At 43.0% G+C, this 23,081-nt stretch overlaps 1 protein-coding gene across 4 annotated transcripts in view; it reads left to right on the top strand.

Annotated features, from left to right (window-relative positions):
- Positions 1–23,081, top strand: part of SLC35E3 (solute carrier family 35 member E3) — a 60,867-nt gene that overhangs the window by 10,264 nt on the left and 27,522 nt on the right. For 3 of the 4 annotated variants that reach the window (XM_016190532.2, XM_060194973.1, XM_007528406.3), the window contains 2 exons: positions 3,771–3,853; positions 13,597–16,690. In XM_016190532.2, the coding sequence (XP_016046018.1) occupies positions 3,771–3,853; positions 13,597–13,783 (270 nt within the window). In that variant the 3' untranslated portion in view covers positions 13,784–16,690. Of the gene's footprint in view, positions 1–3,770; positions 3,854–13,596; positions 16,691–23,081 lie in introns of those variants that run through there. The other variant, XM_060194972.1, reaches the window with a different exon arrangement.

Here is a 23,081-nt window from a genome sequence, read left to right as displayed (position 1 = left end):
GTCAACAGCAGAGCTCCTGTGGTGGCTGATTACTATTCTAGCCATGCTAAGTAATAGTTCACACAAAAAGTGGACATTTTAGTTTTGGTTTACCATTTGTAGTAGCATCTGCTTTAGTGCTATAAATAGTGGCAGGGAATCAACTCCTGAGGTGGAGTATCCACAGGACTGTACATGAATGATGAGTGCGTCAGTCTCTATTTGTGTCTTTCATTTAAATATTCAATCCTTTAAATAGTACGTGCTCATTATATAAATTTTGAGCATACCTGAAAATATAAAGAAAATGTGATTCTTTTAGGAACCTGCCACACTGAGAAAATTACCTTTGCCCTTTTGGTGAATATCATTTCATATATACATAGAAGCGTGTGTGTGTGTGTGTGTGTGTGTGTGTGTGTGTGTGTATACACACACGGAATCAAAACTATGCTGTTTTTTACCATGGATTCCTCTTCCTCAGTCCTCCTACTTAACATGCACTTTAATACCCTTCCACCATACTTGCACCTTGATGCCAGTAACATCAAGGGAGTCGGGCAGTAGTGGCAGCGGATTAAGCGCACATGGCGCGAAGTGCAAGGACCGACGTAAGGATCCCTTACGTTTGAGCCCTTGGCTCCCCACCTGCAGGGGAGTCACTTCACAGGCAGTGAAGCAGGTCTGCAGGTGTCTTTCACTCCCCCCTCTGTCTTCCCCTCCTCTCTCCATTTCTCGCTGTCCTATCTAACAACAATGACATCAATAACAACAATAATAATAACTACAACAAGGGCAACAAAAGGGAAAATAAATATTTTAAAAAATAAAGTTGTTCTACAAAAAAAAAAAAAATCTCTTCAAATCACTTTTTCTATGTCCTTATAGATCTAGTAATTTTTCTGTTTTTTTCTTAATCTTTTATTTTTTATTTATTTATTTACTGCATAGAATCAGCCAGAAATCCAGAGGGGCGAGGGAGAAACCCAGAGAGACACCTGCAGCACTGCTTTACCACTCACGAAGCTTTTCCCCTGCAGGTGGGGACCAAGGGCTTGAACCCGGGTATTTGTGCGTGTTTTGTTTTGTTTTTTAGAAAGAGGTAGAGAGGGGGCCAGGTGAGAGCATACCTAGTTGAGCACACACATTAAAATGCAGAAGGTCCTGGTTTCAAGCCCCTGATCCCCACCTGCAAAGGGGGAGAAGCTTCTGTCTGTAAAGCGGTGTTATAAGTGTCTTTCTTTTTCTCTGTCTCCTCTTCCCTCTCAGTTTCTCTCAGTCTCTACCCAAATAAATAAAGAACATTTACAAGGGAGGGGGGTGGTGAGAGAGTGAAAGAGACCACAACTCAGCTCCAACGCTTCCCTCATTGTGGTGGGGACCAGGCTCAAACCTGGATTGTGTACATGGCAGAGCAGCACATTGTCCAAATGAGCTATTCCACCAGCCCAGTAGTTGTAGTTCTTAATCACTATAAACTATAATCGTATTGCACTGCACATCCTTTTGTATATATCCTGTTTTGGTTGTTGTTTTGTTTTTTGTTTTTGTGTTTTCTTTGCATGCCATAGAGTCCTAGAAGAGAAGTACCAGATCAAAAAAATACATTCTTAGGGGCACTCTAGCTTAGAAAGTGTAAATCCAGACTCAGAGAGAGAGAGAGAGAGAGAGAGAGAGCGCTCACCAGACAGAATGTATGCCTTGCCATATGTGCTCCTAGGTTTAAGCCCTAACACTACATGGGGGGAGTTCTTGTGCTCTAGTATCTCTTGCTGTCTATATGTCTGTCTGTCTGTCTGTGTCTGTGTATATATCTATCTGAATGAAAAAGTCAGGCTGTGAATGGTGAAGTCACACATGTGCCAGACCTTAGCTCAAAAGAAAGAAAAGAAAAAGATGAAGGAAAGAACGAAACATCTCAACTTAGAGAGGAAATTTCTGCTTCCTATAGCATTAACCTTTGGAATACAGTTCATGGGTTGTCCTGTTCAAAGTTAGTGTTTGGTTTATCTGACTTAAACAACCCTTATTCTAATTCAGGCGATGTTCCAAGCATTTTGCAAATATTAGCTTATTGGATTCTCCTAACTTCTATTAGGAGGTTACCATGATTAGCCCTGTTTTCAAAGGACAAAAACTGAGAAACAAGTTGTTAAGGAACTGACTCAAGATCTCACAACTAATAAGCAGAGCCAGAGCCTGAATTCAGACATTCTGACTTCAGAGTCCATGTTCTTTCCTGAGAGAGAATGTTAGGAATCTAATCAAGGGCCTTCTATGTGTGAGGCATGTGCTCTAATGAGGACTTAGATCATGGCCCCCAAAGTACTTAGTCCTGACTGCTACTATGCTGCCTATGAGCAGGCTGTGGTTTTAAACTTACATGCTTTGGAGTAGACCCTCAAAAATACTTATTCATGCATCCATTGATTTATAATAGAACCAGTGCATGATTCTGTCACGTGATTCTGGGGACTGAACTCGACTTCATGCATGAGAGTCCAACACTTTATCTACCGTGACACCTCCTGGGCTGTGGCATAGACCTTTTAAAAATTTAGAAATCAAGGGGCCGGGCAGTAGCGCAGCGGGTTAAGCGCACATGGCATGAGGTGCAAAGACCACTGTAATGATCCCAGTTCGAGCCTCCAGTTCAAGCCCCTGGCTCCCCACTTGCAGGGGGGTCGCTTCAGAAGCAGTGAAATAGGTCTGTAGGTGTCTATCTTTCTCTCCCCTTCTCTGTCTTCCCCTCCTCTCTTGGTCCTATCCAGCAACGATAAATGAGGACAGCAAAAGGGAAAAAAAACAGAAATGGCCTCCAAGAGCAGTGGATTCATAATGCAGGCACTGAGCCCCAGGCATAATCCTGGAGACCAATTAAAAAAAAAAAAAAAAAATCATGGGAGTCGGGCTGTAGCGCAGCGGGTTAAGCGCAGGTGGCGCAAAGCACAAGGACCGGCATAAGGATCCCGGTTTGAACCCCGGCTCCCCACCTGCAGGGGAGTCTCTTCACAGGCGGTGAAGCAGGTCTGCAGGTGTCTATCTTTCTCTCCCCCTCTCTGTCTTCCCCTCCTCTCTCCATTTCTCTCTGTCCTATCCAACAACGACAACAACAATAATAACTACAATAATAAAACAATAAGGGCAACAAAAGGGAATAAATAAAATTAAAAAAAATCAGATGATAGTTCCTCCTAATTTTTATATCTTGGTTATCTAGTTTTACAGCCTTTGCTGCAGTGCTATCTCTGGTGTATGTTGGTGCTGCGGATTAAGCCTGGGGCCTCAGGGCCTCAGGCTCTGCATAACCATTATGCTCTCTCTCCCACCCATTCAATACCATAATATAAAATAGACTTTTAGGGGGACAGGAGGTGACGCATCTCATAGAGTGCACATGTTGCTGTGCCCAGGGACCCAGATTCAAGATCCCAGCCCCCACCTGCACGGGGAGCTTGGCAAGTGCTGAAGCAGTGTTGCTGGTCTCTCTCCTCCCCTTTCCCTCTCAATTTCTCTCTCTAGTCAATAGAAATCCATAAAATATTAGGGAAAAGGTCTTTAAAATAGGGTAACATTCAATAAAGTGGACTTTTTGGTAGTTGTTGCCCAGCTGTCACAGATGTAAGTCCTCTAAGGTAGCTTAGGCTCCTCTCTCTCTCTCTCCTCTCTCTCATGTTGGGCTCTCAGTAGTTGGTATTTCAGTTTTTAGAAGTGACTAATGAGTTTTCTTTTTACATGGTGATTAGAATGATCACAGTTGCTTTATACTAATGAATCTTTTGGTTTTGTAGCTTATGGTGCTGCTGTCTGGAGTAATAGCTTTCATGGTGAACTTATCGATTTATTGGATCATTGGCAACACTTCACCAGTCACGTATCCTTTTCCGACTAAGTTACGAATGTGTAGCCTTTCATGTTTTCCAAAAACTCAGTAACATTCATTTCCTTATTGAGTCTCTCACATTCTGTTACATGGCCAAAATGAGTGGAGTGAGTTTTGTTTTTATCTATTTAATTTTTGCCTCCAGGGTTATCGCTGGGGCTCGGTGTCTGCACTATGAATCCACTGCTCCTGGCAGCCATTTGTTCCACCTCTCTTTGTTGTCATTGTTGTTATTGATGATGTCATTGTTGTTGTTGGATAGGACAGAGAGAAATTGAGAGGGGAGGAGGAGACGGGGAGAGAAAGAAAGACACCTGCAGATCTGCTTCACCACCTGTGAAGCAATCCCCCTGCAGGTGAACCGGGGCTCAAACCAGGATCCTTGTGTGCACTTTACCCAGTGTGCCACCGCCTGGACCCTATCTTTTTTTTTTATGGTAGAGAAATTGAAAGGAAAGTAAGAGATAGAGAGGGAGAGAGAGAGAAAAATGCCTGCAGCACTGCTTTACCACTCATGAACCTATCTCTGCAGATACGGGCAGGAAGCTTGAACCTAGGTCCTATTTCACAGTAGTGTGTTTACTCAACCAGGTGTGCTGCCCACCACCCGGCCCCTTTAATGCTTTTCTGTCTCCGTCCACACTAGAGTCTGCAGAGATCTAATGACGTGAGCTGAGGAAATGAGTCACCTCCCTGTGGCATACATGTTGTGAATTTTCTGGAAGTAATTGGTAACCATTTCCCTTACCAAAATCAGTTCTTTGCACATAGTACAATTAAATATTGAGTGAATAGTGAGTGAGATGGGCTGGTGGGCTTTCAATCAATTTGGGTGGTTGGGCTTTCAATCAATTTTCAGTTGTCATTAGTAATTAACTAGAGGTGTGGTTAATCGAATAAAAAAAGAATATCAGACCACTGACACTTGAGAGTGTTTTTTGTATTTACTTGCTTGTGGGTGTGCCTCTTACTATCCAGATTAGTTCAGCTAAAGAATTAAACTCGTCAGGTGGTAGCACAATGGGTTAAGTGAACATGGAGCAAAGCACAAGGACCGGCGTAAGGATCCCGGTTTGAGCCCCCGGCTCCTCACTTGCAGGGGAGTCACTTCACAGGCGGTGAAGCAGGTCTGCAGGTGTCTGTCTTTCTCTCCCCCTCTCAATCTTCCTCTCTTCTCTCCATTTCTCTCTGTCCTATCCAACAACAATGACATCAATAATAATAACTCCGACAATAAAACAAGGGCAACAAAAAGGGAATAAATAAAAAAAAAAGAATTAAACTCATGGGGGCTGGGTGGTAGCGCAGCTGGTTAAGCTCACATGGCACTAAGTGCAAGGACCTACATAAGACTCCCAGTTCAAGCCCCCGGCTCTCCACCTGCAGAGGGTCACTTCACAAGTAGTGAACCAGGTCTGCAGGGGTCTAACTTTCCTCCTCTCCGCCTTCCCTCCTCACAATTTCTGTCTGTCCTATCCAACAACGACAGCAATAAAAACAATAATAACAACGAGGAGGTCAGGCGGTAGCGCAGAGGGTTAAGCACGCATGGTGTAAAGCTCAAGGATCCGGGTTCGGTTCCCTGGCTCCCCACCTACAAGGGGTCGCGGTGAAGCAAGTCTACATGTGTCTTACCTTTCTCTCCCCCTCTCTGTCTTCCCCTCCTCTCTCGATTTCTCTGTCCTATCCAACAACAATGACATCAGTAACAACAATAATAACCACAACAACAATAAAACAAAAGGGGGAAAAAATACCTCCAGGAGCAGTGGATTAGTGGTGCAGGCACTGAGCCCCAGCAATAACCCCAGCAATAAGGAAAAAAAAAAAAAAACACAACGGGGGAAAAAAACAGCCTCCAGAAACAGTGGATTCCTACGTTGTGCAGGCACTGAGTTCCAGTGATAACCCTGGTGGCAAAAAAATAAAATAATTTTTAAAAATAAATGAATAAGGGAGTCGAGCAGTAGCGCAGCAGGTTAAGCGCAGGTGGCGCAGAGCGCAAGGACCAGTGTAAGGAGCCTGGTTCGAGCCCCTGGCTCCCCACCTGCAGGGGAGTCACTTCACAAGTGGTGAAGCAGGTCTGTAGGTGTCTCTCTTCCTCTCCCCCTCTCTGTCTACCCCTCCTCTCCATTTCTCTCTGTCCTATCCAACAATGACAACATCAATAACTATAACAATAAAACAAAGGCAACAAAAGGTAATAAATAAATATTTAAAAAAATAAAATAAATCAATTGAACTCATATGTTGAAGATCTGAATCCAACTCAGCTGTCCCACCCTTTAAAAAAAAAAAAACCTGCTTGTCATTCTATTTCTCTTTGCATTTTACTCTGCTTCCACTCTTCAGCAAATAAAGAGTGGATTTTCCCAAGTCAGAAAGTTTTAGGGGGGCTGGGTAGTGGCACACTTGGTTAAGTGCACATAGTATGTAGCACAAGGATCTGGGTTTGAGCCTCCAGATCCCTACCTGCAAGTGGGGGACACTTCATGAAGCAGGTCTGCAGGTGTCTGTCTTTCTCCCTCTCTATCTCTCCTTCCTTTCTCAGCTACTATTGTCTGTCCTAGCCAACAAAATGGAAAAAATGGCCCCCAGGAACAGTGGCTGGCACCGAGCCCCAGCAATAACCCTAGGAGAAAAAAATAATAATACTTCAGTAATGTTAAATCTGCTGATTGGCATAAATCAAAATAAACAGCATTTTTGCTAATTATCAAAAAGTAACAATGAACATAACTGTTTAAAACTTACACTTAAGGCACTGCTTGTATACTTTTTGTATATTAGGTTCTTCAGTTCTAGCAGCTCTCTGATGTAAACTGAGTGCTGGGAATTGAACCTGGGACCTCAGCACCTCAGGCATGAAAGTTTTTTTTCACAACCATTATGCTATCTCTGTGCCTGAGATTTAAATTCTTATAATTTCTTTGAAAAGAGAAGGAAATGGATGTGCAGATAAGCTAAATAGCGTGCCTATGCTCACAGCTGAGAAGTAGGTATCCAAGGGGTAGAAAGCATAATGGGGGAGTTGGTAGCGCAGCCGTAAGCGCACGTGGTGCAAAGCACAAGGACCGGCATAAGGGTCCTGGTTCGAACCCCAGGATCTCCACCTGCAGGGTGGTTACTTCACAGGTGGTAAAGCAGGTGTGCAGGTTTCTCTCCCCCTCTCTGTCTTCCCCTCCTCTCTCCATTTCTCTCTGTCCTATCCAACAACAACGACATCAATAACAACAATAATTACAACAATAAAAACAACAAGGGCAACAAAAGGAAATAAATATATATTTAAAAAAGCATAATGGTTATGCAGACTTTCATGCCTAAGGCTCCAGTTCAACCCCTGCAACACCATAAACCAGAGCTGAAAGGTGCTCTTGTAAAAAAAAATTTTTTTAAAGTAAGGTATCCAAATTGGAGCTCATGCAGTCTAGTGTGTCAGAACTTGTGCGCTATCTGTTAAATCAGGGCATCCAGTTGCATACCCTGATAAAGAAAACTTTTTCAGGGTCAGGGAAATAGCTCACTGGGTGGGGTGTCCGCTGGAAGCTCTAATGCTGTAGTGTCTCTCCCTCTTTGTGTGTCTCAGAGTGAGAAAATGGCCCAGAGCAGTGGCATCATACATGCACTAGCCCCCAACTCCACAGAAAATAAATAACACTTACTAGACAAACATTTATTGGCTACTTACTGAACATATATCACATGCCAGGCAGTAAAAATACAGTGGTGAACCAAATAGACTAAAACCTTTGCTCTCACAGAAGACTATAAAAAAGAGAAACTCTGGGAGTCGGGCGGTAGTGCAGCGGTTAAGCGCAGGTGGGGCAAAGTGCAAGGACCAGTGTAAGGATCCTGGTTTGAGCCCCCCCGGATCCCCACCTGCAGGGGAGTCGCTTCACAGGTGGTGAAGGAGGTCTGCAGGTGTCTATCTTTCTCTCCCCCTCTGTCTTCCCCTCCTCTCTCCATTTCTCTCTGTCCTATCCAACAACGATGACATCAGTAACAACAACAATAAAAAAAAAAAAAAAGCAACAAGGGCAACAAAAGGGAATAAATAAATATTTTTTAAAAATAGTGGGAAATCCGGTGGTAGCGTAGCAGGTTACGTGTAGGTGGCACAAAGCACAAGGACTGGCATAAGGATCCCAGTTCGAGCCCCCGGCTCCCAACCTACATGGGGGTCATTTGACAAGCGGTGAAGCAGGTCTGCAGGTGTCTATCTTTCTCTCCTCCTCTCTGTCTTCCTCTCCTCTCTCCATTTCTCTCTCCTGTCCAACAATGACATCAGTAATAATAACTACAACACTAAAAAGAAGGGCAACAAAAGAATACATAAATATTTAAAAGTATTTTTAAAAAATAAAAAAGAATTCAAAATCAAGTAAATATATGTATATGAAAAAAGAAAAGTGTAAAGATACATGTACACTGTTACATACTGTTAGGTGCCTGGGGCTGAGTAGTGTCATACCCAGTTGAGTGCACACATTACCATGCATCAGGCTCAACCTGACGCTGTTGACTGGCTACGGAAGAAGGGCAAACGCTAGAAGAAGAAGATTACCATGCACAAGGACCCAGGTTCAAGCCCCTGCTTCCCACTTGCAGGGGGGAAGTTTGATGAGTGATGAAGGAAGTCTGCAAGTATCTATCTCCTCCTCCCCTCTCAGTGTCTCTGGTTTATCAAATAAAGAAAACAAAGGTGGGGGGAATGGCCACTAGGAGCCTTGGATTCATCATGCAGGCACAGAGCTGAGTATTAACCCGGTGGCAACAATAAAAAATATACACATATATGTATATGCACCGAGTATCGACAATAGAGATGAGCAGAGGATGTGAAATGTTGGGGGCATGTTAAATTTCAGGCAGGGAATCATACAGGCCTCAGCAGGCAGGTAACTTTTCATTTGACAGGGATTCAGTTGCTCCATGCTGATGGGGCTGAAAGCATTCTAGGCAAGAGGGAATGGCAGGTGGGAAGCCTGTGTGGTGCCGCATCGAGTGGGAAAGGGTGGCACTCTTGAGAGTAAAGGGTTCAAGTTTTTTTCCCCCCTTTTTGTTGCCCTTGTTTTTTATTGTTGTTGTTATTGATGTTGTTAGATATGACAGAGAGAAATGGAGAGAGGAGGGGAAGACAGAGGGGGAGAGAAAGATAGACACCTGCAGACCTGCTTCACTGCCTGTGAAGCGACTCCCCTACAGGTGGGGAGCTGAGGTTTGAACCCAGATCCTTACGCTGCACTTCGTGCCACGTGCACTTAACCCGCTGTGCTACTGCCTGACTCCCAAGGGTTCAAGTTTTTGGGTTTTTTTTTTTTTTTTTTGCCTCCAGGGTTATTGCTGGGGCTCAGTGCCTGCACCACGAATCCACTGCTCCTGGAGGCCATCTTTTCCCCCTTTTATTGCCTTTGTTGTTGTAGCCTTGTTGTGGTTATTATTGTTATTGTTGATGCCATTTGTTGTTTATAGGACAGAGAAATGGAGCGAGATGGGGAAGACAGAGAGGGGGAGAGAAAGATAGACACCTGCAAACCTGTTTCACCGCCTGTGAAACAACTCCCCTGCAGGTGGGGAGCCAGTGGCTCAAACCAGGATCCTTACGCTGGTCTTTGCGCTTTGTGCCACGTGTGCTTAACCCGCTGCACTATCGACCAACCCCCAGGTTGAAGTTTTAAATGAGTACTGTTACTCTGAGTGAGATGGGAAGTTTTCCAAATGTTGAACAGAAAAATGTGTGTGTTTTAAGTAGAGACAGGCAGAGAGAAAGACCACATCACCAGATTCCTTCTATGTGGTGGAACTGGACTCGAACCTGGGTCACACACATGGCAAAAATAGCACTCCTAGTCAGCTATTTTGCTGACCCTTTACTTGTGTTCTGATAGGGTCACTCTGGGTCCCTGCATTGACAGTAGACTAAAATGCAGGTTCTCAACCTCAGTGCTGTTGACCTTGGAGGCACCGGCCTGCTCTGTATGTGACAGGGTATTAGCCAGCCTTCACCCACTAGGTGTCAGCAGATTTCTCTCCATTTGTGGCCGTCAAATAATGTGTCCTGTACCTTGTGCAGGTGACTAAATCACTTATTAATTAATTAATTAATTAATTTTGCCCCCAGGGTTATTGCCAGGGCTCGGTGCCTGCACAATGAGTCCTCTGCTCCTGGAGACCATTTTTCCCCCTTTTGTTGCCCTTGTTGTTCCATCATTGTTGTGGTTATTATTATTGTTGTTGCAACTGTCATTGGATAGGACAGAGAGAAATAGAGAGAGGGGGGAGAGAAAGACACCTGCAGACCTGCTTCACCGCCTGTGAAGTTACTCCCCTAAGGTGGAGAGCTGGGGTTTGAACCAGGATCCTTACGCTGGTCCTTACGCTTTGTGCCACTTGTACTGAACCCACAGCGCTACCACCCGACTTCCCAAAATCACTTTTCTTAACGAAGAACCACTGGACTAAAAGAGGCAAGGGAAAAGATAAACCACTAGGAGGCCCCAACAACCTAATTTAGAAATAACAATGGCTTGCTACAGGAAGGCTGAATATATTGGGTTGTTGAAAAGTCAGGACACATTTTTGCATTAAAATAAATAAATTAAGGGTGAGGGTAGCTAGCATAATGGTTATGCAAACAGATTCTCATGCCTGAGGCTCCAAAGTCCCAGATTCAGCCCTCTATAACACCATAAGCACTGATCAGTGCTCTGGTTAAAAAAATAAATAAGTAAACAACAAACACATCATGACTCTTCCAAAAGCCTAGTATTTTCAAGTACAGCCAGTAGGTTTTGATGACACACTGAAGATGAGGAATAAGAGGAAACACTCCACAGTAGTGAAGAAAGCTTTACTTTGGTGCAGTGAAGCCCCAGTGACTGCAAAGGAAAATCTGAAAAACAAACTATTAATTTTTGTGGGGGGAAGAAACACTTAAATTGGTAAGAGAATGACTTCTAAAGGAAATGTGTATATGTGTGTTTAGTTTGCTATTTATTTATTTATTTGTTTATTTTCCTCCAAGGTTATTGCTGGGGATCCGTGCCTGCACTATGAATCCACTGCTCCTGGAGGCTATTTTTTCCCTTTTGTTGCCCTTGTTGTTTATCATTGTTGTTATTGTTCTTGTTGCTGTCGTTGTTGGATAGGACAGAGAGAAATCAAGAGAGGAGGGGAAGACAGATACCTGAAGACCTGGCGTTGGGCGCCATTTGTTGTTAAAATTCGGAGCCTCCATCTGGCCGGGCTAGCTTCATGGGTGGGTAACAGAGACGACCAGAGACATACGGCTGGGCAGGGAAGCTGTATTTCTTTATTCAGGAACAACGATTCATAAACTAAGACAAACTAATCACCAAACAGAACTCTGCTGCCTCTTTCCCCGCGCCGCCAAGCGGCGGCGCCAAGAACGCTCTCACTCTCGAACTCTGGAACCCTCTCGGGGTTCCTCGGGGTGGGGCCAAGCGGGCCCGCAAAACTAACAGGACTGATCCAATTTTTCTTGGCGGGGGAGAGCTAGAACAACCCAATGTAAAGCATACAACAATTTTTTAAAAATTTAAAAAATGTGATGCTTAGAAAAATGCTGCTGTAGGGAGTCCGGCTGTAGCGCAGCGGGTTAAGCGCAGGTGGCGCAAAGCACAAGGACCAGCGTAAGGATCCCGGTTCGAACCCTGGCTCCCCACCTGCAGGGGAGTCGCTTCACAGGCGGTGAAGCAGGTCTGCAGGTGTCTATCTTTCTCTCCTCCTCTCTGTCTTCCCCTCCTCTCTCCATTTCTCTCTGTCCTATCCAACAATAACAACAACAATAACTACGGCAATAAAAAAAAAAAAAAAAGAAAAATGCTGCTGTGGGCCTGGGTAGTGGCATATCTTGTTTAGTGCACAGGTTACAGTGCACAAGGGCCCATGTTCAAGCCCCCAGTCCCCACCTGCAGAGGGAAGCTTCACAAGTGGTGAAGCAGGTCTGCAAGTGTCTGTGTCTCTCTTCCTATTTGTCTCTCCCTTCCCTCTCAATACCTGGCTGTCTCTATCAAATAAATAAAAATTTAAAAAACTAAAGGGAGTCGGGCGGTAGCGCAGTTGGTTAAGCGTACGTGCTGCAAAGCGCAAGGACCAGCATAAGGACCGGTTAGAGCCCCCAGCTCCCCACCTGCAGGGGAGTCACTTCACAGGCGGTGAAGCAGGTCTACAAGTGTCTCTCTTTCTCTCCCCCTCTGTCTTCCCTTCCTCTCTAACTTCTCTCTGTCCTATGCAACAACAATGACATCAATATCAACAACAATAAAAACAAGGTCAAAAAAAGGGAATAAATAAATATTTTTCAAATGATTTTTAAAAAGAAGAAAAAGAAAACTTTAAAAAAGTATCAGTGGTCTGGGAGGTGGCAAAGAGATAAGGCACTGTACTCTGAACCATGAGGTCCTGGGCTCAGTTCCTGGCAGCACACATACCAGAGTGATGTCTGGTTCTCTCTCTCTCCTATGTTTCTCATGAATAAATAAATAAATAAATGAAAAAAGTAAAAGAGAAATGCTGCTGTGTGTGCACCTGGCACCATGCCTAGTGCACAGCTGGTGTTCAGTGTCACTCCACTTTGTCTTTCCTTCCCACAGTCAACAATCTGACTTACCTGGAGTCAGCTGTTCAGTGTCTTATGCATCTCAGCCTCATTTGAAAATCTTCTTAGAACATGCATCAAAGCAGGTCTGCAGGTGTGTGTCTTTATCTCTCTATCTCCCCTCCCCTCTCAATTTCTCTCTGTCCCATCCAAAAAAAAATGGCTGCCAGGAGCAGTGGATCCATATTGCCGACACTGAGACCCAACAATAAATGACCCTGGAAGAAAAAGAAAGAAAGAAATATTTCTTAGAAATAGCACTACAGGGTTTGGAGATAGCATAGCTGTTATGCAAAAAAACAGCAAAGGACCCAGGTTCAATCACCAGTACCACCATAAGCCAGAACTAAGTGATGCTGCGGATAAAAGACAAGAAAAGGCATTATAAACATCATCACAGGGTCCGGGTAGTGGTGCACCTGGTTGAGTGCACATGTTGCCGTGTGCAAAGACCCAACTTCAAGCCCCCTATCCCCACCTGCAGGGAGAAAGCTTTGCAAGTGGTAAAGCAGTGTTGCAGGTGTCTGTCTGTCTGTCTCTCTCCCTCTCTGTCTCCCCTCTCAATTTCTGGCTGGCTCTAGCCAACAAATAAATAAACGATAATAAAAGATAAAAACAAACATCACACATTGCTGTCCCTTGTTCTGTATTTCTTTCTCAACCTTATACTGTAGCCTCTTTTCCTCTTTGTTAGAGTGCTCAACGGGTGCCATTGAGCACACATGTTACAACCCTGAGCCGGAGTTCAAGGTCCAGATTTTCTCTTGTAGAGGGAGAAGCGTCACGAGTGGTGAAGCAGTGCATCACGTGTCCTCCCTCCCCCCCTCAGTTTCTCGCTGTCTTTATCAAATAAAGTGCTGAAGGAAAGAAGGAAGGAAGACAGGTTAATAAGTGCGGAAGGAAGGAAGGTTAATCCAGTATCTAGTAGTACCCATTCTTAGTGAGGAACTGATGTTTTGTTTTTTAAGGTTCTTTCTTGGCACAGGAGGGGTGGTGTGGGGTGGTGTGTGTATGTTTGTTTAACATCTAACTTGTCACTCCTTTTTATGTGTGTGTGTTTAATAGAACATCTAACTTGTCACTCCTTTTTATCCTTATCCAAAAACCTCAGCTATAACATGTTTGGACACTTCAAGTTCTGCATTACCTTATTCGGAGGATATGTTTTATTTAAGGACCCGCTGTCAGTTAATCAGGGTCTTGGCATGTTGTGTACATTATTTGGCATCTTTGCCTACACCCATTTTAAACTCAGTGAACAGGAAGGAAGTAAGTGTAAATTGGCACAACGTCCGTGATTGGGTTTTAGTGAAGAAAAAAGATGTGTTGCCTCCAGAAGATAAAAAAGTACCAAGTTTACAAAATATTTTCAAAGAAGAAAAAGCAAGTTAGACCCCACCAATGTGTCCTGGAGCTCTGCTTCCCCAGAGACCCACCCTACTAGGGAAAGAGGCCGATTGGGAGTATGGACCGACCAGTCAATGCCCATGTTCAGCGGGGAAGCAATTACAGAAGCCAGACCTTCTACCTTCTGCAACCCACAATGACCCTGGGTCCATGCTCCCAGAGGGATAGAGAATGGGAAAACTATCAGAGGAGGGGGTGGGATATGGAGATTGAGTGGTGGGAATTGTGTGGAATTGTACCCCTCCTACCCTATGGTTTTGTTAATCCTTTCTTAAATAAAAAAATATAAATAAATAAATAAATAAAATAAAAAGCAAGTTAGAATGCAGATGGTTTTCAAGAAGTAACAAAGGAAATTTTAACTCATCAAAATGACTCAGTACCTTTTTTTTTCTTTCCAGAAACGGAATTATCTTAATCAGTGGAAATGCTTCCTTTCAAAATGAAGCATATAAGATTGTTTGATTATACCAGATCAAGTTTGTGAAATTAAAATTGCGGGACAAAGATAAAGGAACCCATACACACTACAAATGCATTGCGCTTTTTAAATGTTCATACTCTTCTAAAGAAGGACACCGAGCACTCCTCAACTCAAATCCAAGGAGGTCCCTCAGTAGGAGCTCTGTTACCATTCTGGCCATAGCGTTCAAGTCAAAATTTGAACCTAGCATTTCCATTCCACTAGAATTCTTTAGTAGACATTCCTGCTTATTACATTTATAAGAATGAAAAATATCAAGAGAAGACAAAGGGTAGGGAAGATGACCCCAAGACCAAGTCCAACTCTAAATATTTTTTTCTAGTAGAAAATTAATGTTCGAAGTTGTACATGATCACAAAAACAAAACTGCAGTTTATAAAGCTTGTTCTTAAGTTTTTCCTGAACTGTAGAGACTAAATGTGGATAGCTCTGTGTTTAAATGCCCAAAGAAAGAACTGCAGGAGGAATGAATACTCTTCTGATCTTATCTTGGTGCTGCCACCACATTCTCACTCCCTCCTTACCTCCCTCCCACAGGTGAGGCTCTTTGCTTCTGAGGACTTCAAGTTAACAATGTCCAGCCTTGGCCTTTTGTGGAGTCTAAAAAGAACTAGACAGCAAATGCTATGAAACACTAAGCAGAAACTTGGGGAAAGTACAAGAAAAGATGCTAGAAGAACTAGAAAGATTAATGCATGGGTTTTTTAAGGGATAATTTATTTGAACGAGGATACTGAGAAATACATGATTTCCACTTACAGAGGTACACACATAGAAATGCAGAATGTGGCGGAGGGTAGATAGCATAATAGTTATGCAAAGTGACTCACGCCTGAGGCTCCAAAGTCCCAGGTTCAATCCCCCGCACCACCATAAGCCAGAGCTGAGCAGTGCTCTGGTTAAAAAAAAGAAAATGCAGAATGTATTCCTGCCTTCCAAGTTCTTGACATCTGAGCAGAAAAAGCACTTATGCTTACAGTAAATTGACTGATAACAAGTAATCTCTTGACATAAATTACTTTTTCCATATATTATTTGTAAATGTTTAAATGAGTGGTCCAGGAGGTGGCACAGTAGATAAAGCATTGGACTCTCAAGCATGAGGTCCGGAGTTCGATCCCTGGCGGCACATGTACCAGCGTGATGTCTGGTTCTTTCTCGTCCTACCTTTCTAATAAATATAATGAAATAAATGCTTTAGGGAGTTGGGCGGTAGTGCAGCGGGTTAAGCGCAGGTGGCACAAAGCGCAAGGACCTGCGTAAGGATCCCGGTTCAAGCCCCCCACCTGCAGGGGAGTCACTTCACAGGTGGTGAAGCAGGTCTGCAAGTGTCTCTCTTTCTCCCCGTCTTCCCCTCCTCTGTCCATTTCTCTTTGTCCTACCCAACAACAATGACATCAATAACAATAATAATTAAAACAACATAACAAAACAAGGGCAACAAAAGGGAATAAATAAAAAAAGAAAGAAAATTTAAAAATAAATGTTTAAGGAGTCAGGCGGTAGCGCAGCGGGTTAAGTGCACGTGGCTCAAAGCGCAAGGACCTGCGTAATGATCCTGGTTCGAGCTCCCCACCTGCAGGGGAGTTGCTTCACGAGTGGTGAAGCAGGTCTGCAGGTGTCTGTCTTTCTCTTCCCCCCTCTGTCTTCCCTTCCTCTCTCAATTTCTGTCCTATCAACAATAACTACAATAATAAAACATGGCAACAAAAGGGAATGAATAAATAAAATCTACTTTCTTAAAATATAGTAAAATAAAAAATAAATGTTTTAATGAGAAACTCTTAAAAGGACAAACAGCATGGGTGTAAAGCACATCTTTCATAATTTTTTCCTAGCCTATTTGAGATGAAAAGCCTCACTGAAAACCTGGCAGAATTTCAGTTTTATCAGTCTGCTATGTGATTAAGTATATGTGACTTTCTGGTTTTGCTTTAAATATTTTTTGTCTTCATTTCCAAAGATATATCTCATTGTGCTAAGGAGTTCCACACCATTTGTTTTTACAATAAGCCTGGAGCATTCGTTACCTCTGTCTGAGAAGTGTTCTCTATGTCTAACATTCAGTTGTTTCCCAGAGGCCGGGGAAAAAGTATTTCAGCATATTGAAGATGACTTGACCTCACTGCACTAATAGCGGTGTTGATGTATGCCATGAACAATTGTAAATACAATTTGAAGGGGATTATTAAAAGTGTGTGTGTGTGGGGGGGTTTACATTAAATGATGTCAATAAGAATTCAGTAAGAAGTTAGGAGCAAGATGATATGTGTATATGTGAACAGACAATAAATTCTGTACTACTGGAACCAGAGTCTGATAAGCAATTTTTTTGTCCTAGGGACAATTATCCTATTGAAAAGAAAAATTCCTGGAAACAAAAAGCACTGGGTGCCGTGAGCCGGCCGGTGAAAGTAATTAAGAGTCCCTGAAGGAAAGGGGGAGTTGGCGAGATAAGTCAAGTGAGAGACACATCAGCTGTTTCAGGTACAGGAGAGAGGCGTCTCAGTCCTCTGTCTGCAGAGGTTTATTATTTAAACACTTTTTGCCTGGATATAGTTGACATTATGTAAGATTATTTTCATTAAAATCAAGGATACAGATGACATCATATATAATTGTTTCATTAACATCAGGAATAACCTTAAACAACATTATTATAAGTATGTTTTCCTTAGAAAGTTCCGTAGGTCAGGGGCATCCTGATATCCCCTTGAAAGTTTCTTGGGTCTGGGGTAGCCTAAATCTACCCTTGAAAGTTTCTTGGGTCTGGGGCAGCCTAAATCTACCCTTGAAAGTTTCCTGGGTCTGGAGTAGTCTAAATTTCCCCTTGAAAGTTCCCTTGAAATGACCATCTGTGTTTTGACCATCTCCCTGTTCTGATCTTCTGTATGAATAACCATTTTTCTCTGGAGCTAAATCTAATAGCTTTTCTTCTTAACCCATTCTTGGATGGGTCTAACTAGATCATAGTAGACTGTCCACCTAAAGAAATCTTCTGCTGTAAAATAAGCACACACCATGGGGGCTCTCTTCTGGTTAACCTTTGCATAATATGAGAGTTCACTAACTTTTAGCTAATGAAAGTTTGCTTACTTCTACCCATATATCCTAACATTAACTATTTAACTACACAACCTAATTTCATCACAAATGCCTTTAAGTGGAAGCAGGGGGTTTGTGGGTGAGGGTAAGCAATAGGGCCTCTACATATTTAGATGGAAATCACAGTCTGCCACTCATGCTACAAGCCACCCATAGTTCTGTTTTTTTGTCCGACTCCCACCAAATAGAGAAGCTGTAATGGTGACAAAATGACACCTTTTCTGAAAGCCCCCCAATGGGTACAGCAGCTTCAGCTCTTAGGCCATTTTTAGTCTTGTCACACTAACTGCCATAATTGTTGTCACAATGTACTTCCCCCAGGGATCTCCTTTTATTGTCCCCAAGTATATTTGTGCATATCCAATATAGCCAATAGGTCCTTAAATTACCACTGTAAGGAGAAATGGCTTCAGTTTAGTTCAGGACTTCCCACTTTGTGGTTAGCACCAGCCTGCTGGGGCTGTGCCATACAACAGGCCTGACTTTGCTCCTGCCACCTGGGACCAATCACAAAGGCAACACAGACACACAATGGTGCGGAAGATCACATATGTGATTTTACATATGTGAGTGCACTCATTTATCATTATTTTTTAAAGTTATTTATTTATTTTAATTGTTGAGAGAGATGCAGAGAGAGAAAGACAGAGAAACACTAGAGCACTGCACAGCTCTGGCTTACAGTGGTGCGGGGGATTGAACCTGGGACTTTGGAGCCTCAGGCATGAGAGTCTCTTTGCATAACCATTATGCTATCTACCCTCGCCCATTATTTATTTTTTTTAACCGGAGCATTACTCAGCTCTGGTTTACAGGGATGCCAGAGACTGAACCTGATATTTTGAACCCTCCAGCATGGAAGTCTGCTGCATAAAAAACTGCTATTTTGGGAATCAGGCGGCAGCGCAGCGCTTAACCCGCAGGTGGTACAAAGTGCAAGGACCAGCATGAGCCCCTGGCTCCCCACCTGCAGGGGAGTTGCTTCACAGGCAGTGAAGCAGGTCTGCAGGTGTCTCTCTTTCCCCATCTCTGTCTTCCCCTCCTCTCTCCACTTCTCTCTGTCCTATCCAACAATGACGACATCAATAACTACAACAACAATAAAAAAAAGAGCAACAAAAAAGAAATAAATATAAATATTAAAATCTCTAAAAAAAAAAAAAATTCGGGAGTCAGGCGGTAACTCAGCGGGTTAAGTGCAGGTGCGCAAAGCGCAAGGACTGGCGTAAGGATCCCAATTCGAGCCCCCGGCTCCCAACATGCAGGGGAGTCGCTTCACAGGTGGTGAAGCAGGTCTGCAGGTGTCTATCTTTCTCTCCTCCTCTCTGTCTTCCCCTGCTCTCTCTATTTCTCTCTGTCCTATCCAACGACAACAATAATAACTACAACAATAAAACAACAAGGGCAACAAAAGGGGATAAATAAATAAATATAAAAAAAACTTTTAAAAAATTTCCCAGCTCATTTTTTATGCTTATATCAAATGACAATTTCAGTGCTTATTAAAAGTAGAGAGAATATAGTTTTTCCACATTTATGTTTCCTAGAGCAGTGATGGAAGGGCAGTCTGTACTGGTGCAGTGGCATTGCTGGACTCAGATCCCAGATGTGCAGAACCTAATGAGACCTTCTCCCTTTAGGAGAAACCGGCCTACATGAAATTAGGCAAGTTTTCTTTCGTTTTGCTTTTTGTTTAAGTAGTTTTAAACCTAGCTGTTCTGTTTTATTTTATCTGTTTATTTTTGGTTAATTATTTCTTAAAATTTTATTTAGCATTCCTCAGGGGAAGCTTCTTCACAAGTGATGGAACACTGCTGTGGTGTCTCTGCTTCTCCCCTTCTCCCCTCTCTGGAGCAGGGCTGGGGAACCTCTTTTCTGCCAAGGATCATTTGGACATTTATAACATCATTCAAGGGCCATACAGAATTACCAACTTAGTGGTCTAGGAAATGGCAGTGGATAAAACATTGGACTCTCCAGCATGAGGTCCCGAGTTCAATCCTCAGTAGCACATGTACCAGAGTGAGTTCTAGTTCTTTCTGTCTCTCCTATCTTTCTCATTAATAAATAAAAATTTTTAAAAAGTTATCAAGGGCCGGGAGTCATGCGGTAGTGCAGTGGGTTAAGCGCATGCAGTGGGTTAAGCGCACGCAGTGCAAAGCACAAGGACCAGCATAAGTATGATCCCAGTTCGAGCCCCCGGCTTCCCACGAGCAGAGGAGTTGCTTCACAGGTGGTGAAGCAGGTCTGCAGGTGTCTATCTTTCTCTCCCCTTCTTTATCTTCCCCTCTTCTCTCGATTTCTCTCTGTCCTATCCAACGACAGCAACAACAATAACAATAGCCACAACAATGATAAAACAAGGGCAACAAAAGGGGGGAAAAATGATCTCCAGAAGCAGTGGATTCATGGTGCAGGCACTGAGCCCCGGCAATAACCCAGGAGGAAAAAAAAAAAGTTATCAAGGGCCAGACAGTGGCACCTGATTAAGTACACACATTACAGTATGAAAGGAAATGGGTTCAAGCCTCTGGTAGTGAAGCAGGTTTGCAGATGCCTCTCTCTCTTCCTCTCTAACTCCCCTCTCAATTTCTTTCTATCCACTAATAAGTAAAACAAGTATCAACTTTATTTATTATTTTTTTAATTTAATTTTATTCCCTTTTGTTGCCCTTGTTGTTTTATTGTTGTAGTTATTATTGATGTCGTTGTTGTTGGATAGGACAGAGAGAAATGGAGAGAGGAGGGGAAGACAGAGAGGGGGAGAGAAAGACAAACACCTGCAGACCTGCTTCACCGCCTGTGAAGGGACCTGGGGAGCCGGGGGCTGGAACCGGGATCCTGACGCCGGTCCTTGAGCTTAGCGCCACCTGCGCTTAACCCGCTGTGCTACAGCCCGACTTTCAAGTATCAACTTTAAAAATTAGCACTTAATGTTGATATTTTAAAAAGCTCTTAGAGGGGAGCCCAGCGGTGGCGCAGCGGGTTAAGTGTACGAAGCATAAGTGCCTGTGATAGGAACCTGGTTCGAGCCCCGCCTCCCCACCTGCAGTGGGTTCATTTCACAGGCGGTGAAGCAGGTCTGCAGGTGTCTATCTTTCTCTCCCCCTGTCTTCTCCTCCTCTCAGTCCTATCCAACAACAATAATAACAATAATAAATAGGGGCTGAAATAAAATTTTATAAAAAATGCTCTTAGAGGAGGCTGAGTGGTGGCTTACTCAGCTAAGCACATAGTACTAAGCACAAGGACCCACATAAGGATCCAGGTTTGAGATCCCACTCCTCACCTCAGGAGGAATGCTTCACAGTGGTGAAGTGGGTCTGCAGGCGCCTATCTTTCTCCCTCTATCTCCTGCCTCCTCTCAATTTTTCTCTGTCCTATCCAATTTAAAAAAAAAAAAAAAGGCTTCCAGCAGTAATGGATTCATAATACCCCAGTGATAACCCTGGAGGCAAAAAAAAAAAAAAAAAACTCCTATGTTTATTGAATTTCAGGTCCTGCCTGCAGATGCCTTGCCAGGTCTAGACCAAATGATTTTACAGGTTGTACTAGCTGGACATTTCCCACCTCTGCTCTAGAGGAAGGGGGGGGGTGGAGGAAGAATGCCAATGGAAGCAATAGAGTTCTATAGGTATTCGGCCCCAGTTATATATAACACTGGTAGCAAAAGTAAAACACATCTGTTTATTCACTTATTTATTTATTTAACCAGAGCACTGCTCAGTTCTGGTTTATGATGGTGTGGGGACTGAACCTGGGACTTTGGAGCCTCAGGCATGAGAGTCTCTTTGCATAACCATTATACTATCTATCCCTGCCCCATTTACTTATTTATAATGTGAGAGAATATCAGAGACAGAGACAAAACGAACTAGAGCATCACTCTGGCACATGTCATGCCGTGGATCAATTCAAGACCACATGCTGTAGAGCCCATTGTTTCCCCATCATGTGTCCTCCCATGCTGCAAACCTTACTGCTTGTAAAGGCACATATATATATATATATATATACCCAGAATGCTACCCGACTAGGGAAAGATAGAAACAGATTGGGGGGGGGGGAGTCAGGCTGTAGCTCAGCACGTTAAGCGCACGTGGCGCAAAGCGTAGGACCCAGGGATCCCCACCTGAAGAGGGGTCACTTCACAGTCAGTGAAGCAGGTCTGCAAGTGTCTATCTTTCTCTCCCCCTCTCTGTATTCCCCTCCACTCTTCATTTCTCTCTGTCCTATCCAACAACAATGACATCAATAACTACAACAATAAAAAAATACAAGGGCAACAAAAGGGAATAAATTTTTTTTCTTTTTTTAATTTCTTTATTGGGGGATTAATGTTTTACAGTCAAAAGTAAATACAATAGTTTGTACATGCATAACATTTTTCAGTTTTCCACACAACAATAAAAACCCCACTAGGTCCTCTGACATCCTGTTCAAAATCATCATTCTTAACAGCTGAGTAATATTCCATTGTGTATTTATACCACAACTTACACAGCCACTCATTTGTTATTAAACAACTAGATTGCTTCCAAGTTTTTAGCTATTACACATTGTGTTGCTGTGAACATATGTATATATATAACTTTTGACAGATGTATTTGTTTCCTTAAGATTATATCCCCAGAAGAATTGCGGGATGATAGGGTAGGTTCATTTCTGGTCTTATGAGAGTTCTCCTGACTGTTTTCCATAGGGGTGGGACCAATGTACATTCCCACCAACAATACAGAAGGGTTCCTTTGTCTCTCAACCTCCCCAGCATTTGTTACTATCACAGGAGTGAAGTGATAACTGATTGTTGTCTTAATTTGGGAATAAATATTTTTTAAAAATTAAAAAAAAAAAAAGGGCTACAAGCAGCAGTGCATTTGTTGTGCGGGCACTGAGCCCTAGGGTAACCCTGGTGGCAAACAAAACAAAATACTCATTGAATTCCAGTACATAATGGTAGAGGAAGTTAGTTCTGAAAGTCAAAAAGGAAGTGAGGGAAATGATACAATGAGAGAGAGAGAGAATAGAAGACAATTATATGTGACCATATTGCTTTGAGGTCCAGGCATATATGTGGACATAAAATTAACTTGTATTTATTAAAAGATTTATTGTTGCCCTTAGGCAATTTCAGTAGAAGGCAGACTAGGTGGCCCAAGTTTTCTGTGTGAGAGGTAAGGGTATGGAATCCAAGAGTACAGACAGTTCTGTTGCTATTGCAACATTCAGTGTTACAATACTGCATGCTGTTTGGGGACATTTTGTATTTGTGAGTCTAAAATTTTCCTTGTGACAGTAGCTAACTCCAGAGCTGAAATGTAAAGCAACAACTCGGTGTGCCCCTGAAAGAAGTGTTCCTGATTTTGTCATAGAGGTGCCTTTGTTCTGAAAAAAAGATTTGTATTTTTGATTGCTAATTATATAAGTTGCTATTAGTAAAATCTACAGTTACTCTTGCTAACTACCAGCATGCTTTTTTTTGTTTGTTTTAGAGAGAGGGCTGGGGATACAGCATAATGATTCTGAAAAAGACTTTCATGCCTGAGGTTCCAAAGCCCCATGTTCAGTCCCTGGTGCCACCATAAGCCAGAGCTGAACAG

This window comes from Erinaceus europaeus, chromosome 7 (genome assembly GCF_950295315.1).
Source record: "Erinaceus europaeus chromosome 7, mEriEur2.1, whole genome shotgun sequence".
NCBI lineage: Eukaryota > Metazoa > Chordata > Mammalia > Eulipotyphla > Erinaceidae > Erinaceus > Erinaceus europaeus.
This window is presented reverse-complemented; position numbering and strand designations above follow the sequence as displayed.